Source organism: Engraulis encrasicolus, unplaced genomic scaffold (genome assembly GCF_034702125.1).
Source record: "Engraulis encrasicolus isolate BLACKSEA-1 unplaced genomic scaffold, IST_EnEncr_1.0 scaffold_201_np1212, whole genome shotgun sequence".
Classification (NCBI taxonomy): Eukaryota; Metazoa; Chordata; class Actinopteri; order Clupeiformes; family Engraulidae; genus Engraulis; species Engraulis encrasicolus.
The window spans coordinates 55,665-80,964 of record NW_026945485.1 but is presented as its reverse complement, the minus strand read 5'-3'; the positions used below and the strand labels follow the sequence as shown (position 1 = coordinate 80,964).

The 25,300-nt window shown below is 42.9% G+C and overlaps 2 protein-coding genes across 3 annotated transcripts; one reads left to right on the top strand and one right to left on the bottom strand.

The window, feature by feature from the left end:
* Positions 1–607: 607 nt before the first annotated feature.
* Positions 608–6,944, top strand: LOC134442665 (interferon-related developmental regulator 2-like; the record flags this gene model as incomplete). The annotated part of the gene is made up of 5 exons (XM_063192710.1): positions 608–786; positions 1,229–1,337; positions 2,318–2,452; positions 3,959–4,183; positions 5,717–6,944. Coding segments are annotated over 5 exons (729 nt in total), but the record flags the coding sequence as incomplete, so codon positions are not given.
* Positions 6,945–10,614: 3,670 nt separating this feature from the next.
* On the bottom strand, positions 10,615–13,070 carry LOC134442664 (E3 ubiquitin-protein ligase BRE1A-like). Of its 2 annotated transcripts, none has more exons than XM_063192709.1 (4): positions 13,001–13,070; positions 12,481–12,740; positions 11,400–11,525; positions 10,615–10,939 (listed from the first exon to the last, which is right to left on the bottom strand). In XM_063192709.1, the coding sequence occupies exons 2-4, from the start codon at positions 12,712–12,714 to the stop codon at positions 10,727–10,729; spliced, it is 573 nt and encodes a 190-aa protein (XP_063048779.1). In that variant the 5' UTR covers positions 12,715–12,740; positions 13,001–13,070; the 3' UTR covers positions 10,615–10,726. The 2 variants fall into 2 exon arrangements, with proteins under 2 accessions (XP_063048779.1, XP_063048778.1); XM_063192708.1 differs by having other exon boundaries at positions 12,962–13,060.
* Between the last annotated feature and the right edge of the window lie 12,230 nt (positions 13,071–25,300).

The following is a 25,300-nucleotide window of genomic DNA, read 5'->3' as shown; positions in this document are numbered from 1 at the left end:
TTAATTGAAGTTGTCATTTATTTGCTTTTCATTTTCTCCAGAGATACCTGTATGCCTGTGTACCTGTGAGATAGCCTACATGTATTTGAGGTTTTTATAGACAGACATTAGCCTGGTTCTTCATGGTAATAACCATCTGCGTGAGAACCAGGTTAGGCAGACACCGTAGGGCTGCACGAGAATGGAAAAAAGTCATAATCACGATTATTTTCGTCAAAATCGTAATCACGATTATTAATCACGATTATTGATTTTTTGCAGGTTTTTTTGAAAATTATAAGATGAAATATAATAAATGAATACATAAAATAAATGAATTGTAATAATTATGTAAAGGCAATAGCATGAAACACCAGCCTGTCAGTATGTTCTGGCTTCAAGGACGCTCTCAAAAGTAGGTCACTATTGCCACGATTAAATCACGATTAAAATTTCGACTTTGATTTCACTAATTTATCACGATTTTCGATTATTTTCGATTAATTGTGCAGCCCTAGCAGACAGTACCTTTTTCCAAAAATTCTGCTTAGCTCTTAAGAAGTGTTTTTTTCTGGAGTTTTTCAAAGTCGTGACTGAGTGTTTGTGTTGTGATCATGTTGTCCACCAGGACCTCCTGAAGTCCCTGGGCCACCTGGAGAGTGTGTTCAGCTCGGCGTACCCGCGTGGGGAAGGCCTGATGCCCGCCGTGAAGACTGGCACGGCGCCGCTCCACACCGCCGCCCTACAGGCCTGGGCACTGCTCATCACCCTCTGCCCAGCATCGCACCTCAACAGCCTCATCAACCAGTAAGTACTACAGCACACACACACACACACACACACACACACACACACACACACACACACACACACACACACAGCATCGCACCTCAACAGTCTCATCAACCAGTAAGCTACCTACAGTACGCCTGCACGCACACACACACACACACACACACACACACACACACACACACACACACACACACACACACACACACACACACACACACACACACACACACACACACAATGTCACTTGACCCGTAGATGGATCAGGAAGTGAACTCAACACCCTCTAATGCACTACACTGGGTGCTTAACTTTGTCAAATAAACACAAATCTAAGAAATAAATGAATAACGAAGCACTAATCAGATTTCTTTTTGTTCTTTTAATCGCCTCACAAATGTTTTGAATAATGGTGGTGAATAATCTGCATTTCCTGGTTGTTGCTTCTCCTCTGTAGCCACCTGCCTCGTCTCCAGATGTGTCTGGACTCCCCTGACGTCAACTTCAGGATAGCAGTGGGAGAGACCATCGCCCTCCTCTACGAACTGGCCAGGGATATTGACCGGGTATGTGACCACACACACACACACACACACACACACACACACACACACACACACACACCAAGGGCAGTCTTATATTTTTTCAGTGCCGTAAGGCAGTGTTTCCCAACCTTTTTGTCTTGTGAAAGCGAAAGAAAAGTGAAAGCCCATTGGGAAACTCCAACTCCCATTGTCATTGTGACACAGCACTCCACAGCACACAAGTGAACACTGCACACTGCACACAACGAAATTGCATTTATGCCTCACCCGTGCAAGGGGGCAGCCCTCAGTGGCGCCCCATGGGGAGCAGTGCGGTGGGACGGTACCATGCTCAGGGTACCTCAGTCATGGAGGAGGATGGGGGAGAGCACTGGTTGATTACTCCCCCCACCAACCTGGCGGGTCGGGAGTCGAACCGGCAACCTCTGGGATGCAAGTCTGACGCCCTAACCGCTCACCCATGACTGCCCACTATACTGCCACACTACTTGTGTACCCGCTAAGCATTTTCATTGTATCATGAGTACCCCCGAGTCAAGTTCTGTATCGCTTTCTCCATGTCAATGAAACTAAAGCCGGGCATACACTGTGCGATATTTTCAGTCGTGGGAATGAAGCTCCTGCTCACACTGCAGGAGGAAATTTCGCAATTTAAAAGTTCATATCTCACGACTCACGTCCTCACACTATATGGTCGGATGCGAGCAGAATGGTCCGACTGTGTGACACGACACACGCGTTTCCCGGGGCTGCAAAGGATTGAACATGCGCACCTGAGGTGGAGATGTCATTAATTCTGTCATTCTCGTCTTCGTGTATGTGGTCATGTGTAGGACTTTGAGTACGAGGACAGAGACTGCCTATATCATTTTAATATTGTGTGTATGTGTGTGTGCATGTCATCATGTCATATGTAGGACTTTGAGTACGAGGACAGTGACTGCCTATATCATTTTAATATTGTGTGTATGTGTGTGTGCATGTCATCATGTCATATGTAGGACTTTGAGTACGAGGACAGTGACTGCCTATGTGACGGCCTGAAGAGTTTAGCCACGGACGGGAACAAGCACAGAGCCAAGAACGACCGCAGGAAACAGAGATCCATATTCAGGGAGGTGTTGCAGTACATAGAGGTAAGACACACTTATCCTCTAGTGAGTGAGTGAGTGAGTGAGTGAGTGAGTGAGTGAGTGAGTGAGTGAGTGAGTGAGTGAGTGAGTGAGTGAGTGAGTGAGTTCTGTTTCTTCAAACCATTATTTTGACTTTCAATTTCATGTCATGAAGTACATAGAGGTAAAGAACGCTTAAGCTATGTGTACACCAAGACTGCGACCAATGCTAACTGAGTGACAGAAGTCATTATTTCTCTATGGAGGGTCGGCTACTAAAGTGACCAAAGCGAATTCCGTCAGGAGCGAAGCGAGCTAATATCATGGTAATAGCATGGCTAATGTTATGTTAATGAGCCATGACGCGGCTCCGCGAAAGCCAATTGGGATGTTCGTATGTCTGAATGCCCCGGGCTGTCAATCCAGAGCCATTATGTGATTAGCTAAATCAGGGGTGGGGAATCTGTGTCTCGAGGGCCGTTTGCGGCCTTTGAGGCTGTTTTATCCGGCCCCCGATATAATTTTAATGCTATGCAGCTTCACATGAAATATGGCATATTTTGTTAAGGAATCTTAGAAATTACATTTCCAATGCAATTAAGTTATATTCAGGGGACCTAGAGAAGGTGGGGACTGTTTTAAAGGTGTCTACCTTCAATATAAGCCTAGACTGCATGGGGAAGTCCTGATTTGTGTTCATAGTACGGCCCTTGGAGGACTTTTACGGCCCTTGTGGGAATTTGAAGTGGCCCCTCGCATGAAAAAGGTTCCCCACCCCTGAGCTAAATCAAACATCTCAATGTCACGTCCAGAGCGAAACTTCTTCAGCGGCCTAAGCTACTCCGGTAGCGTAGGTCATTTTTGGTGTACACGCGGCATTATCCTCTCTAGCTCTCTCATGACTTATTCACAAAAAACAGATATTTGGCTTTCAAGTGAAATGTCAGGATGGACTTTTAAAAAAAAGCTGTACACAAATCCTCATCACAGTCATAGTAGATGTTACTACTAATTCATATTCAACTAATTGACCGTTGATGGTATTTTACCTAAAGCCAAATATCCCCAATCTCTAGCTATATAATCTCTTGCAATGCAACACAATAGGTTAGTCTATTTGATCTAGTCCAACTCACCAATAGGCAGCTATGAATGAATGAATGAATGAGTTAATTAATTAATTAGTTAGTCCAATAGAAGGTTGTTATCAGGTGGCAATTAGAAGGCACTGGGGATTAGACACTGCACACAGACATGTGAATACATGGCACACAAAACTCAAAGCACTGCAAAACAACCCAAATTAAATGGCACAGCAAACATGAAAAAGAAAGCAAAAATGTCACACATGTGACATACCCTGTGTACATGTGTGTGTGTGTGTATGCAGAATGAAGACTTCTCTGAGGAGAAGATCCAGTCTCCAGCTATATAATCTCTAGCAATGCAATACAATAGGTTAGTCTGTTTCATCTATAATCTACTCTCTTGTTGATGGTACCCTTTGCATGTGTGTGTGTGTTTATGCAGAATGAAGACTTCTCCGAGGAGAAGATCCGTTTCGGTGTGGAGGCCTTGTATATCGACTGCTGGGTACGTCGGCGTATCTACGATGCCTTCAAGGAGATGCTGGAGTCGGGGGTGCGTCACCACCTGCAGTGGAACCCCCTCCTGAGGGACGTCTTCGGCCTGGGAGCGCCCCTCATCCTCGACCCCTCCTCCCTCAAAGCCACCAAGATCTCCCGCACAGAGCGGGTACGTGCCGCCATAGAGGATTCCAACTAGAGGGTTCATAAGCATGTTTTATGGCAATCGGTCTGTAGGGGTCGTAGTTTAGCTCTCTCCGCCCACTTTTGCAACTTCCCGTTCACTTATCATGGTACTTTTTCTAAAATTAATTTTAAATTTTGTAGCATACTTCACTACAGAAACATGCTTGATTTGGTATTAATCACAGACACTGAAAAGATTCCCGTTGTTTCAGAAATATTTTTCTTTGTAATTTACGTGGAAATTGAGTAAATGTCACCCATACATCTCTATGTATTTCTGGCGATTTCGAGCGATTTTCAACCCACCCGCCATTTTCTTCCGGCACGACCGATTCCCGGAAGTTAACATGGTTATGAACCCTCTAGTTGGAATCCTCTATGGTACCGCTCCAAACCACACGCATAGTTTGATCCTGTTTACACAGCATGTGAAGTCAAGTTATTTATATAGCTCATGTGATCACCATTAAGAAAATCCTGGTTTTGAAATATCCATTCTATGGAGCTAGAACTCTGTTTATGTGGAAACAAGAGGGCCAGAACGTATGCGTTTACAAAAGGTGTTTTTATTCTGTTTACACAGCAAGTCGAGTTCATAGATATAGCCCATGGGATTTACTAGTGTGACGGGTGTGTTTTAGAGATCTCTGGTTGGTTATGGATCTAGAACTCTGGTTACGTGTAAACTAGAGGGCCAGAATTTACATGTATGCGTTTACAAGAAGTGTCCATGTACATGTAAACAGGGCAGTCATGGGTAAGCGGTTAGGGCATCAGACTTTTAGCCCAAAGGTGGCAGGTTCAACTCCTGATCCGGCAGGTTGGTGGGGGGAGTAATTAACCAGTGCTCTCCCCCATCCTCCTCCATGGTACCCTGAGCATGGTCCTGCTGCAGTGCTCCCATGGGGCGCCATTGGGGGCTGCCCCCTTGCACGGATGAAGCATAAATGCAATTTCGTTGTGTGCGATGTGCAGTGAACACTTGTGTGCTGTGGAGTGCTGTGTCACAATGACAATGGGAGTTTCCCAGTTTGGGTTTTCACTTCACTTTCACTTTCACTTCACAAACAGGTTGTACTAAGCCGAGCGGTGTCCTAATTATTATCATCTTTGTAATTGCCTCTAGAGGTGCACCAAAATGAAAATTTGTGGCTGAAACCGAAACGGAATAATAATTAATCACTTGGCCGAGTATCAAAACCAAAACCGAATATTACAATTCAGTTAAAAGTTATCAAAAGTTTTTCACTATTTTTAAATATTGCTTAAATCTACGGCTTACAATAAATGTTTAGACATGTTTTTGAAAGAAAATAAATGTGTATTTGAAGTCTTCAAATGTTAGAGTAGAACTGAAATTAATGTAATTAATGACCATTTTCAATTCATTTTCTATTCGGCCACTCAATTGGCTTTCGGCCGAAAACCGAAAGTGTCTTTTTTTGCGTTTTCGGCCGAATATTTTCTGCGGCCGAATTTTCGGTGCACCTCTAATTGCCTCTTCTTTTTTTTCCAGCATCTCTTCAACTCTGCGGCCTTCAAAGCTCGGACTAAACTGCGCAACAAAGTGCGGGACAAGAGAGCGGACGTGATGTGAGACAGAAGCCACGGCCACCCAACTCTAAAGTGTGGGAGGGGCCACAAACACATGTAGCCCCTCCCCTGAAACCGAAGACAGGGGGTATTACCTCAATACCTAGTGTGCACACTTCCAAGTGTGCTCAGCCTAATTAGTCACACCCAGTGATTGGATACTCCATAGAGTTCACCAAAGAGTATCCAATCACTGTGCGTGACTAATTAGGCTGAACACACTTGGAAGTGTGCAGACTAGGTTTTGAGAAATACCCAGGGTGTTTCTCAAAGTCAAGTGTGCTAGCCTTGCTAGGACGGGTAATAAGGCCCATTTGCGCCTGGTGTATCCAATTATTAATTATTACACTTAGAGCTAGTTGAATTCCGCAAACAAGGGGCGGGGCTAGGACACTTCACTTGGAGAAACGCCCACAAACACCAACAGCAGCTGCCAAACACTTTTGCAAGGGACTTCACAAGCAATGCAAACGAGCGCGTGTGAGTGTGTGTGGGCTTGTATGAATGAATGAATGAATGAATGAATGAATGATGGGGATTGTGTGTGTGTGCGCGCATGTTCGAGTGTGGGTTTTATTTTTTATTTAACACCATGGAATGAAAACCATAAAAAAGAGCAAGGATCCTGAAAAAACAAAAACAAAAAAAGATAAAGAAGAGATGATCTCTGGAAACACATAGGAAAGCATTTCTGCTTTGAAGATGTCAAGAAAAGTATTTTAACTTCTAATTTATTTAAGTAAGTGGGAGAAGAGATACATTTTAACGTGAAATGAGGAGCTGTTTACACATCCGTAGGGATGGATCACAGCAGACAGACAACCTGTGTTGGCTTTTTTTCTATACTTGACCACAGGCCTAAACAACAGTACTGTTTCTCCTGTGTTGGATGTAAAGGATTTCAGATGCACACACACACACACTCACACACACACAGTATGAGTGGGAACCTTGTGTGCACGTGTGTGTGTGTGTGTGTGTGACTGGAATGTGCACACAGGTTTATGTATCGGACACAAAGAAGTGCTTAAGTTACTTAAGTGCACGTAACATTGTCACCAAAAGGAGATTACTGGTGCTCTGTGCCTACTAGTAGTCTCAAATCAATCATGAAACGCAAAGAAATAATAAAAAATGTCATGAACATGCAAGCTGAACGCGTGCTGTCTTCTATCTATCATGTCATGTCAGGGCCATCTCAATGAAAAATGGAGTTACATTTTGTGTTTTTATGAATATATTTTTGGGGTCTTTAATTCATAGGAACATGTAAGACGTCGACAGGAAGTGAGTGGGAGAGAGAGAGGTGGTGGAGGATGTGGAAATGACCTCGGGTTGGAATCGAGTGAAAGCTAAATTGGTCCTTTGCTTGAGGTTTTAGTGAGGTGCTTTTGTGGTTATTTAATCTGAGGGAGTCTGAGGGAGGCCCTCACTCACCAAGCAAGTCTGACCTGATGAAGAGCCAGTACAAAGAATAGTACTGATTTTCTACCAGTAGAGGGTGCAATTTGGTTTGTATGTTTGACGTGTTCTACTAGGCTTACAGTTACTTAACCATAGAACATTAGACTAGAGGTGACACAGCAATTCGCGACAGCACTGGGAAATGGCACATGGCGCACCCCATCTTCTGTAGGTAGTGTAGGCACCTTCAGTCAATGCAAGTCAATGGACTTTTTTCCTTGAATATTTACCACCACCATTAGTTTCTAAGTATTGTATGACTTGGAAATGTACCCTTTTCATACATGAATTACCAGTCATAGATGTATGGCTGTAAAACTCACTGTCGTCAGAATAGTAAAATATTACGTTGTTCATTTGTAAATATTCACCAGAAAGATACACATTGAGAATGGGCAGCATATATTTTGAAAGTAAACAAATAAAAATACCTGGCTCCTATTGCTCCCTCAAAAACATGCAGTTCCACCTAGATGGCCACAGTGGGCAAGTGATGACTGGGAAACCTGAATATGAGTCCATTGATCCGTCCAGAAATCCACGTCATCACTGACTGCGTGCACATTGTTGACTCAAACACACCAGAGAGGTTTTAAGAGCAATACGAGAGACTCCACTCTTCCGGGTGGTACGGCACTCTAGCTGCGCCAACGGAGGAGTGCAGACTCCATTCAGAATGAATGGGCTGAGCTCTCTCAACAGCGGCCCCTAGGTGAATTGCAGGCATGGGTAAAATAGGGAGTGGGGAGGCTGTATGTAAACTGTCTGTGAACACACACACACACACAAAAACAAACAGACAGTGCTCTCTAAAGCAGGGGTGTCAAACTAAAAAAAAAACAAAACCGTAAAGCAGAGGATTAGTGTTCAGTACTATCACGTTTTAAGTGTGTTGAATATGTAGAAAGCAATGCAATACTGATAATCCTATGCAAAATTTCCTTGACTTCATTCATTCATTGCCAACCGTCAATTAATTAAATATGGGACAGTTCATTTTGGCAGGCGGTCTGGGGGTTTTCCCCCAGAAAAAATTGTATTTCTTATATGTAATTTCCTGCATTTTCACGCATTCTAACATCCCGTTTCCAGTTTGAGCTTAATAGGAACCAATACAAATCCAATTATATTTATTATTTAATTACAACCAATACCAATACAATACGAATAAGAAGTATTAACATTTTATCTCTGTATATGAGGTCTATAATATATGAGCTTTATCAAATGCCTGTTACAGTACAACAGCATGAACAGCATTCACTATTTATAATAGAAGTGTGATGTGCACTTTACTACATACAGTTGAGGACGATATTATTAGCCCCCCTCCTGAAATTAGACATTTCTCTTGATTTCTCAGTAAGAATGACCATTATTAACCGTTTCTGTTATTCTGGAAACAAATACACTGATGGAGATAATGTTCAATGAGTTGAATTTGGATTTTTCTATTGTTACGATGAGTTTAAACAAAAAGGGCAAAAATGACAAGGACAAAATTATTAGCCCCCTGATCATTAATAGTCAATATGGCGGCATTTATGAACCAAAACTGACAACAGGCTCTGATAAGTTGCTACCTAGGTTGGCACATGCCCCACTATGGATTTTGGCCCATTTCTTCACTGCAAAGTGTTCTAGCTGGTCCAAATCGCATGGATGCTGAGCATAGACATTAACCACAGACTCTCAGTGGGATTGAGGACTGGACTATGAGCGGGTGATTCCAATATCATGGTTTTAGTGTCCTTGAAGAACCTCTGAACTAATCTAAATGTATGCTTTGGGTTACAATGTTGTTGGAAGACCCAGCAATCCAGATTCAGACCCAGACTCCCTGTGTCTGAGGCTGAACAACAGACTAAACTTGATGCCCCACCACTGTGTGTAACTGTAGAAACTGCTTGGCCTCATTAGACCAAAGAAGCATTGGACACCTGCCTAGGTGATTGTTATTGACCTGGCCTCACCTGGAGTTTTTCCCCCACCAAGAAAGACAGTTGTTAGGGCTTGTCATCATATTGGGCTTTGGGGCCATCATCACAGAAGAACTCCTTTACTAAAGGCAGTGCATATCAGAGTGTTATTGAGCTTTGCCTGTGAACATTTGAAAGTCAAAAATGAGTTTTGAACATCTCTGCTTTCATCTGATGATATTCAATTGCACCTGCTTTGATGCATGAATTCTGCTTCTGTCAGGTGAAGAAAGGGATAGGCCTTGAATCGTTATAAGATGGTTTCCACAATTAAACATGGTGGTGGATGCATCATTCTGTGGCAGCCTCAGCCACAGGAAACCTTGTTTGGGTGTACGGCACCATAAAAACTGAAAATTATGATAGAATGTGGAAAGTGACCTTGCAAAAATATGCTCATAGAGGGAGCTAAGATCTTCACTGGATCTTTCAATAAGATAATAACCCAAAACTTGCATCCAAAATAGTTCAAATGTTCCTCAAGGATACTAAAACCATGGTCATGGAGTGGTTCAGACCTCAATCCTTTAGATAGTATTTGAAGAGTGCTGAAAATGAATGTCCATCCTCAACATCCATGCCATTTGGACCAGCTTAACTATTTGCGATGAAAAAAATGGGCCAAAATCCCTGGTAGGACATGTGCCAACATAGTTAACAACTAATCAAAGTGCCTGGTGTCAATTTTTGTTCATAAATGGCACTGTATTGACTATTAATGATAAGGGGGCTAATAATTTTGTCCTTGCCATTTTTACACTTTTTTGTTTAAACTCATTGTGAAAATGGAAAAGTCCAAATTTAACTTATTGGATACTATCTCCATGGTGTATTTGTTTCCAGAATAACACACATTTATTAATGATGATCATTCTCAATGATCAATGAAGAGATATGTCTAATTTCAGGAGGAGGGCTAGTAATATCGTCCTCAACTGTATATACAGTGTAACAGAGGGACCATTGGGTTAATGTCATGCAGGCCGTAATTGCGCATTTCGGTTATTTCATTTAAAGAAAAAAAAAAATGTAAAAAATAAATTTAAAAAAAAGTTTTTTTTTCATTCGGGCCGGATGGAACCCTCTGGCGGGCCGGATGCGGCGTATGTTTGACACCCCTGCTCTAAAGAGAGAAGACCAGCCGCCCTGAAGCGCGTACGTCGATTAAAAATAGAGATTCCGAAAAGTACACTTGCTTATTTATTCAATTTATTAAATTATTCAATCCACTTTGAAAAGCACTGTGACCTCAGAGGCGGACTTTTCATTAGGCAAACCTAGGCAATTGCCCAGGGCCCCAACCCAATTTGCCTTCCATAGGGGCCCACAACTCACTTATGTGAGAATATACAAAGATACATGAGACAAAACGATAAAATAGCACCAAAAACACAGAACTTTATGCCTATATAATGACCTTTGAGGACCTTTTATATTTATATTTCGCCTGTAGGGCCCCAAAATGTCTCGATCCGTCCCTGGCAGTCCTCCTAGACCATCATCAGCATCCGGTTCATGATGTTGTCAAAGGAGTTTGGGTCTTGGTTGTTCCTCCACTCCTCCATCCTGCGTCTCCACTCCACCGTCTCCTGCAGGTCCCTCATCACTGTCCTCCATTTCTGGATGTTGGCACTCGGCCTCTCCTGCTCCTCATAGAACCACACGTCACGGGCCGGGTTCACGTCCAGCAGCCAGACTTTCCTGTTTTTTCATATGTGAGAGAGAGAGATTATTGTCAATGTCTGTCTTATTTATATGTTTTAGTTTAACTGCACATTGGAGACTCAATTTCAGCCTCCAAACTAACTGGTTTTTTTTTCGTTTGAGAGAGAGATTAGTTATGGTCATTGGCCATGTTTGCATGATGTTTGTTTTAATTCCGAATTAATAATTCCGAATTAAATAGTTCCATTGAGTTTACGTACAGTGCACTTTTATTTAATTCTGAATTGTGAGGCAGAATCTAGGGTTTTATTTCAGAATTGAATTGAGTTCATTCTGAATTAAACGTTGAATGTAAACGTTAGGCCTACGTACTGTATATGCTTTAGTGTAACTGCACATTGGAGACTGGTCAAACGCAATTTCAAACTTCTGTGCTAACTCTGTCAGATAGATTTTTGACAGTAAAGTCCACTTGACTGGACTGGACTTGACTTTCCTCTCCTTCCTCTGCTTCCTGGGTCTCTTGGGCAGAGCGCTCCACTCCTTGGTGGAATTCACTGCCTTGATGCGCAGCTGAATTCTGGAAAAGACCTCCTTGTACCTCTCCGCATCTTCCTGCATGACCTTTGAATGAAACAAAGGAAAAATAAATGAATGAATGACCTTTAAGCTATTGCCCCGAAGGGGATTTGTTTTACGTTTTGGGAGCCATTCAATAAACCAGGGATGTCAAACTCAGGCCCGGGGGCCAAATTTGGCCCGTGGAGTCATTTTATTTAGCACGCGAGATCATTTCAAGTGTGTATTACATTTGGCTCCCCTACACATTCATGTATTGTAATATGACTTGAACATGAAATGTTGAGCGTTACATGCTCTTACAAGTGCATCAGTGATGTCTTCCACTCATTTAGGCTGTGCAGGCACATTTGAACTACAATATCTGCTGGGATTGAGTATTTAAGACGTAAGCATTTGAATATTGTAAGCATGTGCGCACATGCATAATTTCAGTGTTTTTTGTATATTGAGTTCGGCCCGCGATTTCGTCCCAGATTTGGATTTGGGCCCACTGTGAATTTGAGTTTGACACCCCTGCGATAAACACTTGGACATACAGTAGAGACAATTAGGCAACATTATACGGTACAAAGACAAGACTAAAAACAAACAAAGCATATGGAGTAGATTAAGATTAAAAAAATCTGGCAGTGGGAATAATGACAAAATAAAAATAATTAAAATCTTATATACATTTACTATTTTAAAGTTAATCTGTCTGATCTTAACACATTTGAAAGTTGGATGCTTCTAGGCACAAAGGACGTTAACCCTCTATTTGTCTTGTTTTTTTTTTTTTTAAGGGGGGGGGGGGGTAAACTGTATCTAATTCCAGACGGGAGGGGGGAGTATTCAAAGACAAGTGGGTAGGATGGATCATCTAATAATTTGTTATCTGTAGATTTTATTTTATTATCTGTTGACCTGTTTGACCACAGAAAGAACAGCGCTGCTGTAAAGGGGAAGCTGTCTTTGTTGTCAATTATCAATTAATTAATCAATCAATAAATCAATGGACCTTTCGCAGCTCATGGCTGAAGCGGTCTCCTCGCCTGTGCCTCTGCATGCATTTCAGCTTCTCCTGCTCGTATGTTTCCAGCCACTTCTTCTCTTTGCTGTGCTTTTCACCACTGCACCCCACCAATTTCAACAGCTTGGCACGCCAGCCACCTTTCTCCTTCTCACTCTCACTCTCTTTCTCCTTTTCCTTCTCTTTCTCCTTTTCCTTCTCTTTCTTCAGAGTTGAGGACATGGTGAAATAACTCTTACATTTCTTACCTGTAAAGAATGAAAAAGAAGAAGGTAAAACTGACAGACACTGCCAGAGGCCAGTAGGCCTACAACACTCCTGTATGACAAAAAAACATGATTATTCTTTCAATAACAAACAAATGTAGGCTATAGGCTAAATATTAATACAATTAATATTTTAGAAATAACTATTTTTTTGTTTAATTAGGCATACTATTTAAAGGGAAAAAACATTGTTTTGTTGTGACCTTTTATGAAACAATTGGGATAATACAGGAGATTCTTGCCTTGTCAAGTCAGTGTTTCAGTTTACCAACAAATATACAATCTTGTATCCAAACTTCAAACGTTGTCATGGAGACTCTAAGAAACTATGGTAACCTATTGTTATGCATCACCCTACACCACACATGTTTTGTAAGCAAGTTTTTGCAGCTGATGGGCACGTGTCAAGCTAGTCTGGAAACAAAGTGCCAGATCAGCAGGATTCAAAACTAAAAAATAGGCCTACATTTAAATGTTTAATGTAGGCCTATTATTAGAAGACATGAAATTGCAATGGCTGACGACTCCCTGTTAAATCACCCCCTGTTTGGCCTTGACCGTTCTGAAGATGCAGACCAATGCATTTATGCTTTCTTTTTCACATTTGAAGTGTTTCTTTTTGTACATGACAGTACATGATATACTTTGTCATGTATGCAGAAATACAGAGCAGTGCACACATCAGGTTATAATAGGTGCTTGACATTAGGCTACTGCATATTGGGCACTCCTGTGAATTTTTACTCCTGGATGCAGTGCAACCAGTGCCCACCAGAGGTCAGAAGAGTATAAGGCATCTTGTAAGTGTAAGACCAGAGGCCTGTACTACAAGTTTTCAAAGTTTTTTATTAAAGTCTGGCCCTCCAACAATTACAGCTAGTCAAAACTTGACGATACTACGGCTTCATGTCAACAAATGATGCAGAGGTTTAAGCACTTCTCAGTGCTGTAGTGTAATAGTGCTGGATGATAAATGTGGGATTGAAACAGCGTAAGAAGGCACTTAGGCATTACATTTTGAAGGGAGGCCTTTAACTATTGCCATATAAAAAGGTCGAATTGCATTCTCTACTACAGGGGTCCCAAAACTAAGGCCCGGGGGCCGGATGTGGCCCGCCACACCCATTTGAACTGGCCCAAAGAAGCAATCCTCTCAGAAAAAAAATTATGATGAAGTATATTTTTTAAATATTTCATTTTGTTTATCAACAGGCCTTACAGTTTAATTTTCACTAACCTAGTGTGAATCACCAGAAGTTCATTGTCTTGATAGTTTCTCATGTCACTTTAATATAAACAGGGCTGTCATTTCTATTGTATCACTCATAAATTGTCAATCACCATATTTTTCTAACCTTTCCTTGCTATTATTATATGGTTATTAGGAATGAATAGGAATACCTGTGGTATTTCAATGTGAAGAAACCTGTGGTATTTCAATGTGAAGAAACCTGTGGTATTTCAATGTGAAGAAACATGTGAAGTACTCACTTCTTTTGAAAATCACTTATAATGATTAATTATTTTGTGCTAGAAAGTATGGCTATAACAGGCAGTGGCCTAGCATACAGCCCACATGATTGATCCCGGCCCCTGAACACAGTCAGGAACGATAATGTGGCCCCCAGAGAAAAAAGTTTGGGGACCCCTGCACTACTATGCTGTACCAATTTAGCTCCATCCTATAAGGACAGCCAGGTCATAAAATGGCCAGCTTGAGGTCAAGGCCTGTCACACTGTAAGCATACAGAAAGGAAAACATTACGAAACATGACAAAGAATACACCTACCATTTGAGCTGTTTGGATCAAGTCCAAGTCAGTAATTAAGACTCTTTTTTAAAGGCCAACTTCCGATAAAACAGTTTTACTCACTCCTTTTGAAGATCACACGGTCACCCCAAGTTAAACTCACTTGCAAGGCTCTCATAGCGGTGCGTCACCTCGCCTGGCTGTGTTTCCCGGTGTTTCCCAATTGACATAAATAATGCAGAGAAACGAGCGAATCACGAAAGCCTTTCTGCGTTTCATCACGTCGAAAGAAGGCGTTGCCCACAAAGGTTTATGTCGACCCATTTTTCTAAAAACATGTCGAGTAATTTTTTTCTGCTTGTTTTCAATACAAGCAACGTCTGGTGGCCCGAAATCTAGCTTAGCTTAGCTATCAGCTGGTTGCTACTCTCAGGTACACACACAGCACAAAGCCTCATCCATACAGCAAGCCCACTCTGGTTGCTCCGTGCCTGCAGCTCGCCTAGGGGTCGCTGTCGAAAGAGCACAGCCCTGAATGGAGCATGCACGCCTCCGTTGGCGCCCCTATAGTGCAGTACCACCCGGGGAATTGGCGACTCTGTTTCCCATTACATTCTCTCCAAGAACAGGAGGACTGAGCCAATCAGAGACGCATTTCCACGAGAGCAGGAAGAGTGAGCCAATCAGAGACGCAATTCCCACGAGAAACACGGAACACCCTCTCTTTTCTCCACAAGCCACCTTGCTGGCTTGAAAAAACGGCTTGAAACAAAGCAACCAGAACGTTTTTTAAAACAGGACCAACGCGTAACACATTCAATAACAATGGCTAACACAGCAATATTAATCAAATGACGTTGAGAGGCCATCTTTAATATAAAATCATCTAATTAGTTAATGTTATTCAGCAATCATTGAAAAATTGGTGGCAGGTAGCCTATTAGGTTAGCTACAGTAGATGTGCTCAAAGAATGAGGACAACATGTTGAAAGCAAGAGGGTTCAGGGAGCAAGAGACATTGGCCTTCCATTTATCAAACTTGCGTAGAAACCATTGCAGAAATGTGCTCAGATCTCGTCGTACGACGAAGCTCACGTGAGATTTACTAAACATGTGTACCTCTCCAATCCCATCGTAAGAGCGAGCGGCTGTCCAACTTGAGCAGCAGTTGTAGCGCAACAACTCATTATCATAAATATGTGACCTACATCATTACAAAATGTTTTTACGTTGGATTTTCCACCACGGAATCCAGACCTCAACCTCAGTGAGAATCTTTGAGATATGGCTGGAGAAGGCTTTACACAGCATTTAGACCCCACCATCATCAATACAAGAGCTTGATACGCACGTAGGCTGATATTTAGTATTCTTACTGTGATTTGAGGACACATCTGAGGATAGTTTGTGGTAGCCTACAGCAGTGGTTGTTAACCTGGGGTGCGGGCACCCGTTGGGGGTGCGCCAGAGATTCCAGGGGGTGCGCAGAATTTTGTTTGTGCAAATGTTTTGACCAAAATTCTGCTTGGGAACATTATAATTAGGCCATATCAAAACCAAGTTAAAACATATTTTGGTCCTCATTGAAAGTCATTGAGGTTTTGATTAATGTCTCACGGAAAAATCATAACTTAAATGATTTCTTTGTGCCTATGCACATTTAGAAGTTTGGGTTGGGGGTGCGCGGCTAGTCTTGGGCACCGGTAAGGGGGTGCGTTAAGAAAAAAAGGTTAAGAACCACTGGCCTACAGGATATTAAGTCAATCAGTGAGATGCATGTATGTTCTGTCTGACTGGTGGCAAGCAGCCTGACGTTTTTTAGCAGTGTTTCCCTAAGAGCTAGTCAGTAAGAAGCAGCCAAAATTCGGAGAATAGGTGAAATACAGTATATTGTTCTAAGTCAAGTCAAGGTTATTTGTACAGTATAGCGCATTTCATACACAGGTGCAACTCAATGTGTCTCACAAAAAACAAATGCAAAAAGAAAGGAAAATAAGAAAGAAAGAAAAATATTACAGTCAAAGAACATTTAAAACCTTGAGATAAAAACATATGGTAAAAAGTAAAATAAATATAAGAATGATATATAATTTAAGTCAGTGGAAAGCAACTGAGAACAGTTTTGTCTTGAGTCTAAATTTGAAGCTATCAATAGTGGGTCCATTTTTTACGTCATCTGGAAGCTGGTTCCTAAGCTTTGCAGCATAGAAGCTAAAATATGCCTCTCCACACTTTGTTTTGACTTTTGGAATCACCAGCAAATTGTTCTCCGTTGACCTTAGTGACCTGGTTGATGCATACAGCTGAAACATATCTAGTAGATAGGTGGGTCTCCTCCAGTCTGCGCTCTGAGCTGCGTCTGACCAGCGTGTTTGTGGACGAGTATCATGACAGACTCTTCCTGGGAGCCAAAGACACACTCTACTCTCTACGCCTGGATCACACACACACACACACACACACACACACACACACACACACACACACACACACACACACACACACACACACACAAACACACACACACACACACATACACANATGTCAAAGAGGTGATTACACACACACACACACACTCTACTCACTACGCCTGGATCACACTCACACACACACACACACACACACACACATACGGAGAAGTCAAAGAGGTGACTACACACACACACGTCAGGGAGGTGATTGAACACACACACAGTCACACACACACACAGACGCGCATACACACAAACACACACACACACACACACATGTGGAACCGAATGGCAATTCTATTGACAATGTAATATTGTGTTTGAGGCAGTCGATCAAAATCCCGGATTATTCTGAAATCCCCCTCGGATATTTTTAGGTCTAAAAAATAAGACATCATTGACAAAAAAGGACGTCTGGTCACCCTTAATGACAATTAGACCTACTATGTCACTGAAAAACACAGATACACACAGCAGAGTATATTCAAATTCAAGAACAGGGCACACACACACAAGAGTAGGGCGTTAGAGCATGCAGGACCACATGCACACAGACATGCACACACACCTTGACTAACATGATTGCTGTTTGTGTGCCTTATGCTGATTGTTGCTGGTAGACTGACGTGAGTGTTTGTTTGACTTAAGGGCTCTGCATACTTAACGTGCGTAATTTGGCGCGAGAACCATTGAAATGTGGCAGACCATTCATTGTGAAAAGCGCCATTTACAGGCGTTTGCTTGCATTTTCGGAAGAGTGCCCTCTGCTGTTCATGAGAGAAACTGCAGAAATCGCCGGCAGAATCAGATGCAGCGGTTGTACAGATCTAAAATAGCCAAACAGGGCTGCTGTAGGGCTACTGAACGTCTGACTTATGACTTATCACAATGAAACATAGATTATTGTTGTAGCCTACATCGCCAGATCATTCCAAGACCATGTGAGAGCATTGTTCTGGTTGCAGAATTTATAAATAGATCTCCAAACACAACATGCGTTAGGCTACTGAACAAAGTAAACAATTGTTTCACTGAACAAAATTTAAGGGAGAAGATAAAATAGCTCTCCAAGACATTATAATATATTATCCTCAAAATGATGCAGGGTCCATTAGCCTACAGTATCTGTAGCCTCTCTTAGCAACTCCTGCTTAATCTGCCTACCTGCATGGTCGCTGGTGGCGCACGGCAAGTTACAAAAAATGTTGGGTGCAAGACCTCGCGCCGCAGCAGCTTGCGGAGGGGCGTGTGGCGTCATTTTGAGCGCACGCCATCATCACAAGGGAGGTATGAATGAGGTTAGCGCCAGTTACGCTAAGTATGAATCCGCCTTTAGGGGTCTTACATACTAGGGCGGTAAAGCGTCGAGGAACGGCTGCGACTTTTACCGGTGTCTGTGAAAATCCATTGAAACATATCTGTCCTTACACACCAACCAGCGGTAGTCGGGCGTCAGCGGCGCGGGAGCCGACTCCGCGCCGCACTGCATTTGGAAAATACAACTCGAGCGTATTTTTCACGACGGTGACTGGCGGTGCCTCATTCAAATGAATGGCAAAGTAGCACGGTAGCTTTGGCTGTGGGGGGTTTTTGAACAGGACTGGCCGCGCACGCCGACGCTGTCAGTGTGAAAGGCAGAGAAAAACACACCGGCTGAAACTAATCAGAAAGAAAGGCCGTGTTCGTCCCGCTGCCGTTCCATTCGTGTTTGGCCTTAGGGGTCAAACATACCAAAGCCGAACTGAATGGTCGCGGGACGAATGACCGTCGACCGCCGTTTGGTGTGTAAGGACAGATATGTTTCAATGTATCTTCACCGACGCCGGTAATAAACGCGGCCGTTCCGCGACGCTTTACCACCCTAGTGTGTAAGACCCCTTAGTGTGAGCCTCAGCCATTGTGTTGAAGTGGCCCTATGAGTCTGTCACACACCTCACTAACACAAAGCCTGTGGTTGGCATGTTTGTGTATTTATTATACGGCAACTGGGTTTGACATCGCAATGAGCAAATGCACAAAAAATACTCACCCATTGTGTTAAGTGAAAGTCGACATTCCACAACTGGTGCCCTCGGACTGGCGCTGGATCATATGTATTGTTTAAGGCCATTTGGAGACTGAACCGTTATGCATCACTAACTTTGAATGTGAAATTGATGTGAACTTTTAATGTGAAATTAATGTGAATTTGTATGTGAAATTAAAGTTGACTTTTAATGTGAATTCATCTCCCCCCACACTCTTGTCCCCATTTTTCTCTTCTCTTCTATCTCTCCTTGTANTTTTATTCTATTTCCCTCTCTCCAACTCTCTCTCTCTCCCTCTCTCTCTCTCTCTCTCATCTCTCTCTCTCTCTCTTTACTCTCTGGTAAAGATTTGGAGGTTAGTCAACAACCTTTTGTGTGTTTTTATCGTCATGATGACCCCTCCCATCTTCTCTCTCTCTCTCTCAAAATTTACGTATGTACAGTATGTATGGTTTGTGCATTGATCTGATTGTGTGTGATGCTGTCTTGTGTGTGTGTGTGCACAGTCTGTGTCTGTCATTGCACACTGTGTGTGTGTGTGTGTGTGTGTGTGTGTGTGTGTGTGTGTGTGTGTGTGTCTGTGTCTGTGTCTGTGTCTGTGTCTGTGTGTCTGTGTGTGCGCGTGCGTGTGTGTGCGTGCGTTTGTGTGTGTGTCTGGTGGGGTGGGTGTGTGTGTGTGTTTGTGTGTTTTTTTCTCCTGCTACTGTGTCTCTGCTAATAGTCTGAGTGTTCACGAGTGTAGTGAGCTACTGTACTCTAATAGTCTGAGTGTTCACGAGTGTAGTGAGCTACTGTACTCTAATAGTCTGAGTGTCCACGAGTGTAGTGGGCTACTCTGCCGTGCAAAACAAGAACGCAGCAGCTCAAAATGGTCGTTTTTTTTTTTTATATCGGAAAGGGGCTTTAAACTACCTTGTTTGTCTTGTGTCAAAAAATGGTGGTCCAACACCGTCCCATTTTGAAAGTGCATAAATGACCAAAAAAAGTTACTGTGGTGTTGAATTAAAAATTACGTCGTGCAAAACAAAAGCGCAGTAAGTCAGTGAGTTACTGCTGCACTTTCCAATGGGAATGGTTTGGGAGTAGACAGTAATACTAGCCAAGAACGCAGTAACTCCTGCAGTAACTCCATTTTGTGGCAGTAATACCAGCCAAGAACGCAGTAACTCTGTTTTTTGTGGCAAAAAGACACAGAAATTTAGTTTTTTCTGGGTTTTTTGTGTGCATTTAATTTCTATCCTAAAAAAGCATTACCAGGAAGAGCCACTTTACCGACAACAAAGTTGTCGCACCATACAGGAAACTTTTTTCTCAGTTTGCAGTTTTCAGAGTTACTGCGTTCTTGTTTTGTAGGGCAGTACTGTACTCTAATAGTCTGAGTGTCCACAAATGTAGTGAGCTACTGTACTAAAAGTCTGAATGTTCACAGCACAATGTCTTCACTGCACACAATGAAATTGCATTTATGCCTCACCCGTGCAAGGGTGCAGCTCCCAATGGCGCCCGAAAGGAAGCAGTGTGGCGGGACGCTACCAACCTCAGGGTACCTCAGTCATGGAGGGGGAAGGGGAGAGGGATGAGCACTGGGGGAGAGCACTGGGTTATTACCCCCCCCCCCCCCCCCCCCCCCTCCAACCTGGCGGGTTGGGAGACAAACCATCAACCTTTGGGCTACAAGTCTGATGCCATAACCGCTTACTCATGACTGCCCTTAACATATTTTCTTCCATTAATAATAGCACATGGTAAGCTAACAGCCCTAATTTGCACAATTAACCAAAGAAACGACAACACAGTCTATCACAGCATGACATTGCTTTATTCTCACACAAAGACGTCAGGTCATGTGTCGACTTGTCATTGCTGCATAGCAGGGGTGTTGAAACTTTTTCATTCGAATTCAAATTTCAAAATTCACATTTTATTAAGTCCACCAAGGGCCATACTATGAACACAAACCAGGGTTTCCCACTTTAGGTCTATATTGACCAATCCTATTGGCCACATTTACAATAGACCCCACCTTTACTAAGTTCCCTGAAAATATAATTTACTGTAATTGTACCGCAAATGTAACTTCTAAGATTTCTTTACAAAACATGTCATATTCCATGTGAAAATGCACAACATTAAAATCATATCAGGGGCCGGATCAGATGGCCTCTTTGGCCGTAAACGGGCCTATGATCTCACAGCCCATTGGTCCCACAGCCCATTGGTCCCACATCACTAAGATTTTTAACATTATTTTTAGGCCTATTGGTTCTCTTAGTTTACTTGGAAATGTGGGAACATGGAGTTGTAGAGCATAGGGCCTATATTTGAATAATTTCACATGGGAATATGGAGCAGCAGGAATAAGCTGGGACCATTTGGGCTGTGGGACTAATGGGCTGTGGGACCAATAGGCTGTGGGAACATAGAGCTGACCCGCCATAACCGCTTACCCATGACTGCCCTTAACATATTTTCTTCCATTGATAATAGCACATGCTAAGCTAACAGCCCTAATTTGCACAATTAACCAAAGAAACGACAACACAGTCTATCACAGCATGACATTGCTTTATTCTCACACAAAGACGTCAGGTCATGTGTCGACTTGTCATTGCTGCATAGCAGGGGTGTTGAAACTTTTTCATTCGAATTCAAATTTCAAAATTCACATTTTATTAAGTCCACCAAGGGCCATACTATGAACACAAACCAGGGTTTCCCACTTTAGGTCTATATTGACCAATCCTATTGGCCACATTTACAATAGACCCCACCTTTACTAAGTTCCCTGAAAATATAATTTACTGTAATTGTACTGCAAATGTAATTTCTAAGATTTCTTTACAAAACATGTCCTATTTCATGTGAAATTGCATAACGTTAAAATCCTATCAGGGGCCAACGTAAACGTAAATGACCTTGAGACATACTCATGAACGGCGTGACGTTTTCCATGTGCGTTACGCCCATTTGTGGGGGAAAACAACCCATGCAAGTCAATTGGTGATGTTGGGGTTTAATAAACGAAAGATACGGACCTGTAGACTAGCGTTGTTCGCACGCAACATGCCGAAAACATGTTGAGTTGCCGGCTGTTCAAATAATATAGCCAATAGCCGTGGCTGAAGCATGGAATGTGTTCATTTAGGCTAGCCGGTGTAGCATGTAAGTCAATGAGACATTCGGTTTGTTTTCACCCATAAAGGGGCGCAACGCAAATTTAAGAGCAAAGTACCCGGATGGCCGTTCATGAGTATAGGCTGCGTTCGTGATGGTGCATTGCTGCTTTTGCTGTGTGGCGCGCATGCACACTTTGCCTAAATATTGTAACAGTTCTTAATTGGGTGCTGAATCCCACAAAAAAACATAAATGAATAAAGGAAGCGAAGGACAGCACTCTTCAGATTGAACGTTTCAGGCAGAGCCCTTCTTCATTACATTACATTACATTACATTACATTTCTCTTAGCTGACGCTTTCATTTTATTCAAAGCGACTTACAGTTATTATTTGTCAGGGTATTGGTTACAGTCCCTGGAGCAATGTGGGGTTAGGTGCCTTGCTCAAGGGCACTTCAGCCATGGATGGAGATGTAGGGAGAGGTCAGGGGGGATTCGAACCTGCAACCCCCAGATTGAAAGACCAACTCTTTAACCACTTGGCCACGGCTGTCCCGTCTTCAGGTGTGTAATCTCCATTATTGCCGCTTAAGAAACATTCGTAGGCGAATAAACTGAGGAAAAAATCTGAAGAGGGCTGTCCTTCGCTTCCTTCATTCAAAAGCAGCAATGCACCATCCCGAACGCGGCTATACGTAGGTTCCCCACCCCTGCTGGACTTATTTCGGTAACACTTTGTTTTAGGGATACATCTATTAGCACTAATACATACAACGTATACAAAGTAACTTGTAAGGCATGTACAAAGCAAAATCAAACATTTGTTAGGCATGTATTCGCAAATGTCTTGTTCATGCACAATAAGGGATTTATTACCAATTTAACCTTAGTAAGGACCTAGTAGGCCTTAGCTTAGTACATACCTTACAAGTTACTTTTGCAGGCATTAACATTGTATGTATTAGTGCTAATAGATGTGTCCCTAAAATAAAGTGTTACCCGTATTTCTTTTATTTCTTATTTTTTCATCTTTGTGATCCTGAGGATCCAGTCGGTGTAGGGGCAGATGCTGGTGAGCTTGATGGGCCCGGAGCAGGAGGCCTTGGTGCTCCCCTTCACCACACCGTACAACATGTCCTTGTAGACCATACCACCGCCCGCCGCTCCCTGTGTGTGTGTGTGTGTGTGTGTGTGTGTGTGCCAGCGTGTGTGTGCGTGTGCGTGTGTGTGTGTGTGTGTGTGTGTGTGTGTGTGTGTGTGTGTGTGTGTGTGTGTGTGTGTGTGTGTGTGTGTGTGAAAAAGAAAAAAAGTAGGAGATTTTCAGAGAGACAGACACGTAAAGCATACTGTAGGTGTGGTGGGCATTTCATATCAAATGAAAGACAATTTGCGAGTGAGAGTGTTTGTATGTGTGTGAATGTGAGTGCGTGCACGAGTGTGTGTGTGTGTGTGTGAGAGAGTGAGAGAGAGAGAGAGAGAGAGAGAGAGAGAGAGAGAGAGAGAGAGAGAGAGAGAGAGAGTATCACTAGGGGATATTATTCATATTCCAAGTTAGGTTAGGTTAGGTTTCTTTATTAGTCTCCATGAAGGAGAAATTTGCTTTGAAAGTTGTAATGTTGAGAAGCTTGAAACTTTAACATTTCATTTTGTTAGAAAAGGCCGGCGATATGTTTGCTGCAGGATATGCACGCGCTTTAACGTGTGTGTGTGTGTGTGTGTGTGTGTGTGTGTGTGTGTGTGTGTGTGTGTGTGTGTGTGTGTGTGCGTGCGAAATGTGAAGATGTGAAAAAAAACGTACGCTGCAGGTGTTGTCGGTCTCCGTGCCTGCACACACCATTTCTGTGGAGCTGAAGGACTTGTCCAGCTCGCCCTCCTTGTCCTTGTACTCGGAGAAGTCTGGACACTCAGCAACCGGCAGCTGTTTGCACGCCAGGGTGGGATTGGTGGTCAAGGCTGTGTGTGAAAGTGAANAAGTGAAAGCCCATTGGGAAACTCCAACTCCCATTGTCATTGTGACACAGCACTCCACAGCACACAAGTGAACACTGCACACTGCACACAATGAAATTGCATGTATGCCTCACCCGTGCAAGGGGGCAGCCCTCAGTGGCGCCCCATGGGGAGCAGTGCGGTGGGACGGTACCATGCTCAGGGTACCTCAGTCATGGAGGAGGATGGGGGAGAGCACTGGTTGATTACTCCCCCCACCAACCTGGCCGGTCGGGAGTCAAACCGGCAACCTCTGGGATGCAAGTCTGACGCCCTAACCGCTCACCCATGACTGCCCTGTGCGTGTTGGACATAAAGAAGGCATACATTATAGTTCAATGGCATACAGTCCTTAGTTGCCAGACTTCTTGGCACCTATCCATGTTGTGGTCAGTGGTGTAGTCTACTTTTTTGTGGTGGGTATACTGTATATTTGAGCATTTTTTGAAGTGGGTATACTGGGTATATTTGTCCTATTCTAAATCAAGGCTGTGCGTGCGTGTTGGACATAAAGAAGGCATACAGGCAGGGCTGAGCTGGGAGAGGAAATCAGGCCGGGCATTTTCAGCCAAGACTGGTCTTCCAGGCAGGGCTTGACTTTAACTTTTTTACCCACCGGCCACTGTGGCTAGTGGTTTTCCAGAGTCACTAGCCATTCAGGTATTCCACTAGCCACAGATTTGACATTGTTTTTTTTTTTCTTCATCTTGACAGTGTACATCTAACCTAAGAAGATGAGATGCTAAAGTAAGATGAGTGTATAGCTTTGTACATGGAAGTATGTCAAACAAATAGAAACTGAGTTACTGAGTTTTGTCTTGAACTTAAATACAAACAATTAATACACAAGGGGCAAACAACAGATTATACATGTAGGCTACTACAAGTATGATGCGTATGTCATACCAAGGAATAAACTGCCAGCCGAATTGGCTAGTGACATTGAAATTATTACTAGCCAAAGCCAAGTTTCATCAGCATTTGGCCGGTTTGCAGGTGCCAGTGTCAAGCCCTGCTGCCAGGCATTGAGAGAGAGACAATTTTCAAGTTACAAGCTATTAAGTTACAAGCTATTTTGACCACAACAGCCAAAATGAATATTTCAATATGACTGGGAAAAGTCTGCTGTACCAAGCGGCATCAGGATTGATACCACTACATTGAGAATAGGACCAGGCCAAAATCATC